At 40.8% G+C, this 11,856-nt stretch overlaps 2 protein-coding genes across 2 annotated transcripts; both read right to left on the reverse strand.

Annotated features, from left to right (window-relative positions):
- Positions 1–763: 763 nt before the first annotated feature.
- Positions 764–1,699, reverse strand: LOC101621367 (olfactory receptor 12-like). Its single transcript, XM_004692659.1, has one exon. The coding sequence runs from the start codon at positions 1,697–1,699 to the stop codon at positions 764–766; it is 936 nt and encodes a 311-aa protein (XP_004692716.1).
- Positions 1,700–6,462: 4,763 nt separating this feature from the next.
- On the reverse strand, positions 6,463–7,404 carry LOC101635787 (olfactory receptor 9K2-like). Its single transcript, XM_004692483.1, has one exon. It carries the CDS (start codon positions 7,402–7,404, stop codon positions 6,463–6,465), a length of 942 nt encoding a protein of 313 aa, XP_004692540.1.
- Positions 7,405–11,856: the final 4,452 nt, after the last annotated feature.

Raw genomic sequence — 11,856 nt, forward strand, 5'->3', positions numbered from 1 at the left:
TGGGTCCAACTTCTTGTTGTGTCAGGGCCAGACCATTCTGAAATTGTTTTCCCAGGTTGTGGTATTGTCTTCTTCAAATAATCCACTTGCTCTAGAAGATAGGTTGCAATTTGCTTATCTCCCAATACCTCAGTTTCCTCAGAAAATGGTGATAAAAGTGAAAGGTGACATTAGTACCTGCTCTTTGTATATCACCTTTTATTATTATGAAACCTGAAATTAAGTAGAAAATGGGAAAATAAAAATAGTAGAATGTTATTGCTATGTATTTGTTAATAGTCGCATCTCAAATAATATACTGTGGGTCCCCTTTTTATAGGAATAGTAATTCTACAGATGATACTCAAAATTTAAACGGGGGTGGGGAAATAGGTCTTTTACTCAAAAGGGTTTTATATAACCATAACCATATTACTTTACCACCTACATAAAAGGACTTTAATTTCTTTCAAATATCAGTTTATTGCTTTATGATAAGAAAAAGTTAAAGAATAGATAACACACAGAACCGTTCTTAATATTTACTTCTTCAAGTAAATTTGAACTGAAAATATTAAATCATAAATCATAAATTGAGAACATGTGTTCCTATATTCTAAGCAAATAAAATAATGATGTCTTTCTTTTATTAGAAAATGATTTTGCAAAACAGAAAATTATTTGCTGTCGTACTTATAAACACCTTTAATGTAGAAACTTTACAAGACTGAAAATAACTAGGACCTTGAGGAGAAATAAATCTATTCATTATGTTTCATAAATGTCATTTTCTGCATAATATTCTTTTCACAGCATCTTTCACATCTTTGTTTCTCAGACTGTAGATGAGCGGGTTTAGCATTGGTATTACAAGTGTGTAGAATACTGCTACAATCTTGTCTTGCTCCGATGAAGCAATGGCACCTGGCTGGGCGTACATGAAGAACACAGTCCCATAGAATAAACTCACCACAGCTACATGTGACCCACAGGTGGAGAAAGCCTTACTGCGGCCGCCGGGGGACGGGATCTTCAGGACAGTAGAGAGGATGTAAGCATAGGAAACCAGAATGACAGTGGTGGTGCTGATGATGATGAGAGCCGAGAGGATGAACAGCACGATCTCATTCACAAAGGTGTCCACACACGAGATCTTGATCAGGGCTGGCACATCGCAGAAGAAGTGGTCTAATCTGTTCTCTCCACAGAATCGCAGACTGAAGGTGAAACCCGTTTGGACCATGGCGTTAATGCTTCCACACATGTAGGACCCAGTGACCAGCCGGACACAGACTTTCTGGGACATATGGACGGGGTAAAGGAGAGGCGAGCAAATGGCGGAGAAGCGGTCGTACGCCATGACAGCAAGAAGGAAGCCTTCAGTTGTGACAAAAAGGGCAAAGAAGAAAAATTGGGTTGCACAACCATTGTAAGAAATTTTCTTTTCCTTGGACAAGAAGTTGGCTAAAGTTTTGGGAGCGATGACTGTGGAGTAGCACAGATCTAAATAGGACAAGTTTCTAAGAAAAAAATACATAGGAGTGTGAAGTCTAGAGTCCATCTTGATGACAATTATCATGCTTATATTTCCCACCACAATGGCCATATAGATCAACAAGAATACTAGGAATAAAAGGATCTGTAGTTTTGGAGAAGTCCTGAACCCTAGAAGGATAAAGTCAGTGACGTCTGAGTATGTCCCATTAAGCTCAGTCTTCATAGCTGAGATATAGGTGGAACTGGAGAAATGGTAAAAATAAAAGAAATGAGTATCAAAACATTTGTTTTAGTGAAAATAACTAGGGCCAGTGCCTAAAAAAAAATTTGTTTTCTTATATCGTTCTGAATATTTTTTTAAGTACTAACACATAAAGAGAATAATACTATTATTTAAGTCTTCCTGGTGAATAGGTCAATCTGATTGGTTAAACTTGATGGTTCTACTTATTTGTAGATAATGGATATTTGCTCCATAAACATACTTTGGGGAGGTGAGATTATAAAAGAAAAGTTTTACATTGTTTTTGTTATTATTTATTATCAGTTTGCTGCCATTGGAAGTTGTCTCCTTTAGTGGAAGGAATTTCTCACAGCCATTATAGTTTAAGATTTTTACTTGGAGCGCATGTCCATTCAGTTGATGGCCACATTTGATTTTTTAATGGTTGCTCATATTTTAACAAAGATTTTAGATCCTGACAAAAGCCTCTCCCTGTTACCCATTTCTCTTATACCCTTATTTCATACCTTATTTTTGTCCTTTCGGTGACATATGCCCAGTGGCACAGATCATCTGCAGAAAAGCAGGAGTGATTCTTGCTCTATTTCCCAGACACAGTGAAGTCACATCTTCAGTGGTTCATCTTCCCGTCCTGTCTTCCTTCCTTCACTTTTTCCTATAGCCTCTTTCTCCACCCTTCCTTCCTTCTTCCCTGCCTCTCTCCTGTCCTTTCCTTCCTTCCAGGCTTCCCTTTATTAATCTCACTGGACAGTGCAGAATGAAATGCCGCTGATGCAGTCTAAGATCTTGGAGCAGAGGTTTTACCACCTTTTCAGAAATAGACAAATCTAATGAGAAACACAAAGATCTGAGCACATGAATGATGTACAGGGGGCAATTTACAGAGAAGTACAAATGGACACAGGATGAAATATACACTCAGACACACTTGCTTTCTATCAGTTTAGCTCTTTCTCGGTATGACCATAAATAAAGTACAGTGGAAAAAGAATTTTTATTCTAATTTTATGAATGGGAACATTAAGACAAGAACAGAGTTAAAGGCTTACTTTGATTCATGAAATTGAACAATGTCATGGTTTTCTATTCAATAATCTTTCATAAAATGTAACATAAAATTGACAAACTATAAATTCAAAAATGTATGGACTATAAAGATGGCTAATATGCTTTATAGTAAATATCTATATTATACAACTAATAATAAATGAGTCATAGTTGAAATATGTTATAAACTGTCTCATAACATCTATATTTTTTTCTAGTTTCATTAATTTTGACATTCTTTTAAAGTGGATTACAACTATGGAATTATATTAGAAACCATTTAAACCAGTTACAAGATCTACTATCTTTTGAAAATTAAATGTTCACAGAAATGTTGACCGATTGACTTTGAAAGTCAGAGTGTTGAGTATAAACAAGATGAGATAGTCTCAAGGATGACTGCAGTTAATCTTAGTAAAACTTTTATTATACTCAAAATCGATTATTCAAGGAGAAATAAAAATGGGAAAACAAGCAAACCTTTGTTTAACAGGAAGCATTTCTAGAACAAGGTTTACATTTCTTCACTGTTTAGCTCATGACACAAATTTGCTAAAATGGACAGGTATTAGCAAAAATTGTAGCTTACCTCTCTCCTTCTTTATTTTTAGTTTACCTTTAATTGATTAAACCAGCAAATAGACATGAGCTAGGTCCTGAGAGACATTCTCTCAAGGGGACGGAAGCCAATGAGTGGGCAATCCCTCTGCGAGATATTCATGGGGGACTAAGGGCTCTCACCAGCGATGCATTTTGTATGGTAACACAAGAAGAAAATAGGAGAAGAAACTTGCAGACATTTAGGGCATTAGAGGGGCCCTCTAGAGGACATGAAAACTAACTTTCTACTTACTGGGGAAAAAAAAACAAAAAACACATTTGGATGAGAAGTACTTGATTCTTCCTTAATTTTCACGATTTACAGAGGCATACCCACAGTTTTTCATTTAAGTGGATTACAACCCTTTTTGAGACTCATTGCTGATCTCCAACCTGTTCTGCTCCCCACTCTGTCTCTGGTGAACCCTCTCACCCCTCATACTTCTGGCCTGTACCCCGGTTCGTGTATGCATAAATAATTTTTTTTGAAAAGGAAAATTAATCGAGAATAGCAGAATTTTCTTTAAATGTGTGGGGAGAATGCAATAACAGAGATTACCATGATTTCAAGGCATAAAACAAGATGGTGGTTTAAAAAATTCCAGAAGCTTGGAATCTCTTCAAGGATGAGAATCACTTAGAGTTTTTCCACTAAGTGCAGGAACTAAAAACAAGCATCTAAGAAATGTATTAAAAGAGAAAGAAATCTCTCTGCATGTATCCTCAGTTCTGTTAGTGTGAAAACAGCCATGGATGGCAGGTAAACGAATGAATGCAGATGGCTTTGGTACAGGTTATAGTTGCATGAACCTACGCTACAATACGAAAAGATTCCTTAACTTGCATAGTTGTTCTCACATGTTATCAACGTGCCTGTCACTCCCACGCTAGACACACAATGCTTCATCACCCTCACCAAGGCTCCCCCAAGGCTCCGGGGCCAACATCCTGTCGCCCGTTTCCACCTACTCCTTCTCTCTCCCCCTCCCCCAATTCCACAGCAGGTAAAATCACCCCTTTCTCTTGTTGAGCTATTTCAGTGAGCATAAACCTTCCAGGCCCATCCACACGACTGCAAACGTCATGCCCTCTCCCATCTCGCGTGGACTTCCCACTGCCAGTTCACCCATGTGCCATCACCAGAGTCCCGTGTACCTTTCCCACCCCGTTTTTGATACAGAGACTCATTAACTTGGATGGCTGGCTCCCTGCCCAGCTGCGAAGCTGGTCTCCGACTCCCCAGCTCACTGAGTGTGTAGCTGTCCTCTGCCCGTGGTTCCCCCTAGCTTACATTATCCAAAGCGGTTTTTAATATTTTATAAACAAACTTAGCAAGTCAATTGCTTAACTCAGCTAAGCAAATGAAAAAGGGATGCTTACAGTTACAATATAGATGGTGATGAAATCATATTAATGGTTTTATTGGAAGTATTGGCAAAGAACAAAGAAAACAGACTTTCGATTCCAGGACCACATTTGGAATAGTACAAAAAGAAACCACTTTTGTCATGTGAGACAAAATATTGATGTAGTCTTTGATTAAGCACATGTTCTAAGCTAACATGTATAAAATTATGAGAAAATTCTATTTTATTGAGCCCACTGATCTAACTACAAGGGTATTCTATCCTGCCATGCTCTATCCCTGCCTGTTCTGACCATTTCTAGCCTCTGCAAGGATTTCATCACAATGCATGATCATTGGCATCTTTCAAAATTGATGGACTATATCAGCATAGTCTCATATTATGGACACAAGCAGCCACCACTAAGTTCTACGTCTTTTACAGTATCTTCTGTATCTTCCCATCCACACTACAATTTTACCCCTTTGGACACAAATAAAAGAGATACCATAGAAACAAATCCTTGACACTTCTCTTCTGCAACTCTTCTGTTCATTTTATCGTGTTTGGAGATTTTAAATACTTGCAATTTGCACTTGAAAGAACATCCTGAAGCAACAAAATAGTATTTGAAAAATGCAAATAGTTGCATTAAATACAATACCAATACCAATCACCTATAATTTAAATATCACATACAAAGCAAGTACAATTTTTTATATAGAGATAGTAATTTTCTAAGAAAACCAAGTAACCTTGTACAAACTTACAGAGGATTTGGAACATCTAATACCATATTTGTCCCTTTGAGATAGGATACCAGCACTAAAGACTTTTCCTTTACGGATTTGGATACCCATTTTTTAAGAAACTGAATACATAATATCTTTCTCCATTTCCCTGATAGGATAATAAAGCAATAATAGCAGTAACCATAGATACCACTAAGATATGATTAAATAGCCATGATTTTCGAGTTGTTCTGATTAACTCAAGATGGCACAACAAAAAACAATTTTTATACCATGATTTTTATTCACAAATTATCGGCCCATAATCAAGACACTGAATAGATTTTATAAAAAAACAAACCCTAAATATGGGCCCTCCCTGGTGGCGCAGCGGGTTAAAGCACAGCACTGAGAAGCTAAAGTCACTTCCGCATGAGTTCGATCCCCGCCTGCCCCAGAGATGACCCACATGGTGTGGCAGACGTCCCCTGATCCGCCTGCTGCTCCCCTCAGCAGTGTACTTTGTCAATCTGCCTGTTCTGCTCCCTGCTCTGTCTCTGGTGAATCCTCTCACTTCCTGCATCTCTGGCCTATACCCCGGTTCTGTATGCACAAATAAAATCTTAAAAAAAAGAACACTAAATATTACAAATCAGTAACCATACTCCTTAGGTTGATGCTTTCTCTAACCATCAGAAATTGCATATTCTAAACTTGATATGCTTTTGGAACAATTTTTGTGACCAAAGTAAAAATAAAATTCTCCTTTCCCTCAGTATCTTAAAGTACTTACAAGGAGTGAGGAGTGTGTCTCCTTACAGAGTGGCTACCTATTTGATTCACGTCCAAGGTCTAACACTGCTCTTAAGGAAGAGTGAATAACATCTTGGCATTGCTCCTTCAATGAAAATAATGCACCATGGGATGCTCAAAGTGACCCAATTTGACTTCATATTAAAAACAAATCAGAATGAATCAACCAATGGGCGCATTAATAGGGAAATCACAGCAAGTAGAATTAGGATAAAGTTCTTTTTTTCCATAGAATTCTTCTCAAAGCTTGTTTGACATCCTTGTTTCTTAGAGAATAAATAAGAGGGTTTAGCATGGGTGTGACCAATATGTAAAATACTGAAGCCACTTTACGAAGCTCGGGGTTGCTTGGAGGTGTGAGATACACAAAGGAGACTGTCCCGTAGAGCACACTCACAACCCCCAGGTGAGAGCCGCAGGTGGAGAAGGCTTTCTTCCTCCCCTCACTGGAAGGCATCCTCAAGACTGTGGACACAATATAGATGTAAGAGACTATAATAACAACGACGGTGGGCAAAATAATAATGGCAGCCAAAGTCAGAGACACTATCTTGTTGACAGAGAGGTCGGAACAGGAGATCTTCTCAATTTGGTAAGAATCACAATAGAAGTGGTCAATGACCCGGGATGCACAGAAAGACACTGAGAATGTCATGCTGATTTGGAGGGCAGAACTGACCCCGCCACAGAAGTAGGAGCCAATAACTAGATGAGTGCAAAGGCGTCTGGACATGTGGACGCTATAAAGGAGAGGGCTGCAAATGGCCATGAAGCGGTCATAGGCCATGGCTGCCAGAACGAACCCCTCGGTTACAATGAAGAGGGCAAAAAGGAAGCACTGGGCCACGCAGCCTGCAAAGGTGATAGCCTTTTTCTCAGACAGGAAGATGACCATGGCTTTAGGTGCAATGACGGTGGAGTAGAAGAGGTCAATGAAGGAGAGATTGCCTAGAAAGAAATACATCGGTGTGTTCAGCTGTGAGTCCATCACAATGATCACCATCAAGCTAACGTTCCCCAGAAGGGCCATGCTGTAGATGACCAGGAATAGGAGGAAGAAGAAAATGTGGGCCTCTGGGTGGCCCCTGAAGCCTACCAGAATGAAGTCAGTTACATCTGAGTGGTTGTCTCCTCCCTTCTCACGCATGGCAACACCTGTCAAGAGGGACAAGACAAGATTCAAGCTCAACTTTCTACCGATTCCAGGTCTCCTCAAGTAGCCTTTCCTGCTCTCTCCTCTCTGCCATTCAGCCATCTCAGGCGTGACTGCTGCGCCCCTCAGCGGGGCAGGTGAGGTATGTGGTCCTTGCGCCATCACGCAACATGCCGGTAGCCTACTCGTGGTCTCCTGCTGTTGTTCTCCAAACCCAGTGCTCTTCCCACTATAATAATGTCCCTCTCACGGACGACAGTGAAATTAATAGAAGTTACTGTTTAAGTAGTTTATAGAGCTTAAAATAAGCTACCGTGAAATTTAGTCCACACTCCTAAGTTAAAAACCTTGAAAAATGGGCCCGCCCTGGTGGCTCAGTGGGTTAAAGCGCCACATTATGAAGCTCTCCGAAGCCACTGCAGCCCGAGTTCAATCCCCAGCCAGGGAGCTGACCCACAAGGCACAGCAGACCTCTTCTGACCTGCCCGCTGCTACCTTCAATCTGCCTGTTCTGCTCCCCGCTCTGTCTCTGGTGAATCCTCTGGCCTGTACTCCAGTTCTGTATGCATAAATAAGTAAATCTTAAAAAAAAAAAAAAAACTTGAAAAATGAATGAATCTTCAGCTTCTTGAAATGGACAGAGCTGACTTCAAGAGGAGAATCCATGGGCCCTGCTCATTTCTGTACAAATCCAGCAAGAAGCCCATTGGACCTTAAATATCTGTGCAAATGAAAAAAGGGAAAACTTCAAAACGATGGGTTGACTAAAAGGGTTGGGTTCAGAAAGAAACCCATCTGTCTCAGCAACTAATTTTGCATGTCTGCATTCAGGGGGAGATCCACAAATGTATTAACATTTTCAAAAGGATAACTCTGAACCTGGCCCACAGTTAGGAAGTCTGATTTGTTCATCCTGTAACCTTGAAGACTTTCTATTTTTCCAAGAAAGTAGCACAGCCATCTCTTTCTTTTATTCAGACTTTAAAAGTAATTGGCATGTAAGCCCCCCACCCCCCACCCCCCAAAAAAGGGGAGCGATTAGGTGGCTTATCAGAAGCAGCACATGATTTAAAAAGAGCTCATTTTTCCTTGTGTCTATGGCAGGGAATTTTGTTCTCAGCAATCATCCTCGTACGTTCCACCATTTTGTTTCTTTATCCACCGTCTCCACATGCCCAACATTATCGCTCTCATCTTCATATCCCCTAATCTTTCTTCTCTCTACCCAATACTAATTTCTCCATAAAAGTTAATTTAGCTCACCTACAGAGAAAGCTGGCAACATCCTATTAATCTGATTCTCACATCTCTTCTTTACCCCACTGTTCCCAGCACAAATTGAAACCCACTTACACGACAGGAATTAAATTGATTTTTCTGAAAGAGCAGCAGATGTCCACATTAACTTCTGTAAGGACACTTGTTCTAAAATATTATGGTGAAGCTGGGGCTAAAAGAATGAAGACAGGAGAGGAATTTCCACTTTCAGTCATGAGATGTAAGTGGGGAATGGAACAGGAAAGCTTTTACAGATTTTTGGTGAAAAATAAGAAGTCCCCATGAAAGCAACCAATGTCATAACACAAAACTGGGTACTTGATAATATTTTAGTGGGAGACTTTCCTTGTATTATTTATTGTGTGTGTGTGTTTAATAAAGTCACATCGTGTTGTCTAAAATTATATCAGCCAATTTGCAACAACAATTATTTTGAGATAACTATTATTTTCCAAGAATAATAGTCAATATTATGGGTCACTAACTAAGTGCCAGTCTGAATAAGGGAATACACAGTCTTAGAAAGGAGTTTTCTCCCAAACTACATTTAATGCATCTTCTCCCCCCTCCCCCACTTTCAATTATTAGGAAATAGTAATATTCTGTAATTTGCCCTGTAGGAAAAGGGGCTTTTTAAAAACTATACATACTATATTTTAAAATAATGTATAAACAATACATTTGCACAATCATTTTTATGCACTAGACACACAGAAATACTCAATTATTTGATTTAAATAAAATCAAATTTATCATCTTACCTGAATATTTCTTTATTTCTGTTATGTGATTTTCAATGGTTGATGCAAAGATACAAAGGTTGTGTTTAATTCTAGGAAAACAGTTAAAGATTGTCAAACAATATAAAGAAAATTCAAGACAATGTCAAAATTAAAATATTTTCATAATGCAAATGTTATACAAGCTATAAAAATCCGGACTGGAAAAATGTAGCTGTATTTTATTTTAGGTGCTGCTGCTCATTGATAGATAAAACCCCATTCTTCATTGAAAAATGTCATTTTTAATTTCCTTTCGGTGTTTTTTGCCTGAAAATCCCCTGTTACATGCGCTTCTCTCTAAAGTGGATGGCAGGCGGAACTATCGGGACATCTCCCAACCGAGGAACGTTTCCTCACAGAAACTGAAGAAGTAAGTGTGACAGAACCTGTGGTGTCACACTGCCCAGGCATCACTCTCCCGCATGGTGGCCTGTCTTAAAATCCTTAGAATGAGAAGGAGGAAAGCAAAATGGAAACTTAAGTAGGGCAAGGTAACGTCCCCAGGGATGGCGCCAGCCCTGGAGGCCCTGCAGGAACGCACCAGGAGGACACCGATGCCCTTAGTTAGCTCTATTGCAACCATTTCAGATCATTACAGCAGGAGAGAGGCCACGAGAAAGGCAATTACGGGAAGAGATGAGCAAACTCCAGGTCCATCCCACGGGAGCCGCACGGAGAAGCAATGGAGAAGAACGTAGCTGTTCCCGTTACTCAAACTTGAGTCATCCCTGCATCTTTCTTGGGCATGAGTTTTTATTCAGAAAACTTGGCTTAAGGTTCAGATGATGTATTTGTCATCATCTCCATTCTTCCACTTAACTTCTGCCGTCGAGAGTGAATTTGTCCATCGATTGGTTTCTGTGAAGCTCAGAGTCCCGCAGCCGCCATCTTTATTCACCCTCCCGCCAATTTTTTTCACCCTCCCGCCATCTTTACTCACCCTCTGCCTCCTGGCATCCTGCACAATGCAAGATGAGCTCTGCTTTTCACAGTCTACCAAACACGTTACAGACCATTTGATCAGTGTATCCATAATTAAAATTAATAAATAAACACTCACTAAAAAGCAAGTCTATTTGAATTACAAGTGACAAGTATCGGGTCAGGGCCATGTTACCTCACGTAGACTCAACACTATGGTTGTGACTCCACCCACCGCTTTCAAGGGTTGAGATTCCAAAACATGACCTTTCACTGAAATCCCAGGATTAAAGTAATGAGCCAGGGGGAAATAAGCACTCAGAGCTGTGGCTATCATTGGATCCACACGCTGAGTATCAGTCATAGAAAACTAGCTTGTAATGCACAAAGTCAGATGCTTAGCGGAACATTTCTTTAGCATGCTTATCCGCTGGCTGTTGCAAAAATAACTCTAGAGAAGACACAAAACCTCAGGACAGCCCGAGGCGCTGGCCGCTCAGCAGTCTTCCTTGGCCGCCTGGGGCAGGGCGGCCTCCCCGCACCTCAGAGGCCACTGGCCCTTCTCGGCGAGTTTCCTCTTGCAAGCCCACAAGTTCGTCCAGTGACGGTTAAGAGGGTGAAGTGAGCGTTAGCACCCTGGTCACGGCAAGTGAGGGGGCTGAATCCCGGAGTAGGGTGGAGCAGCTGTGCCTGAGCTGGACACTGCAGCGGGCAGGGCAGAGGGAGGTGGAAGAACTTTCTTTGAAGATCTTTGGGCCCTTTGACCTATAAATCTCAATCTGGCTGCTGCTTTAGGCGTCCCGCTCTGCTGTGCTTTCGTTTTCTGTCATTTCAAAGTGCTTTCTGATTTTCCTTAGGGCTTTCTCTTGTGTTTCACCAGCCTCCATGGTTGTTTCGTCAGTCAGTCCACAGACATTCACATTGTGCACGATGCTTTTCCAAACAGAAAATTCTGAAAAGTCAAGCTGGTGGGATTCTTTTCTGAACATCTACTCCAGAGACTTTCCAGCTTAAAACTGGGAGGCAAACTTTCCCTAACTCCGTAGCAAGCACTGAAAAGGTCAAAGCTCTTAAGCTGTTACATCTCACTCATCTACAGTTTAGTATCATGTACACTACACACCCAAATTCCTACTCTCACAGAGCATAAAGGTATGAGGAAAATTGGAGGGCCAGACCAAAGATGTTACCAGCACACAAAATGCTGAGAGCTAGGCCCAGATCAAGCAGTGGTTTTCTTTAGAAAGCAATCCTACCAAAAAATGACTCGGAAGGCCTCCCCGATCCGCAGGGGTGAAAATCTCAGCACTAGGAAGCAACTGCAGCCATTACAGCCTGCGTTTGATCCCCACCAGGGAGGGACCCCCAGGGCGCAGCAGACCTCTCCTGACCTGCCCGCTGCTCGCCTCAGCAGTGGACTTCGTCCATCTGCCTGTCCTGCTCCCCGCTCTGTCTCTGGTGACTC

Source organism: Condylura cristata, unplaced genomic scaffold (genome assembly GCF_000260355.1).
Source record: "Condylura cristata isolate star-nosed mole 26May11 unplaced genomic scaffold, ConCri1.0 scaffold00034, whole genome shotgun sequence".
Lineage (NCBI taxonomy): Eukaryota > Metazoa > Chordata > Mammalia > Eulipotyphla > Talpidae > Condylura > Condylura cristata.

Coding starts and splice junctions, on each gene's coding strand:
- LOC101621367 (XM_004692659.1), bottom strand. CDS start 1,699: ATGAAGACTGAGCTTAATGGGACATACTCAGACGTCACTGACTTTATC.
- LOC101635787 (XM_004692483.1), bottom strand. CDS start 7,404: ATGCGTGAGAAGGGAGGAGACAACCACTCAGATGTAACTGACTTCATT.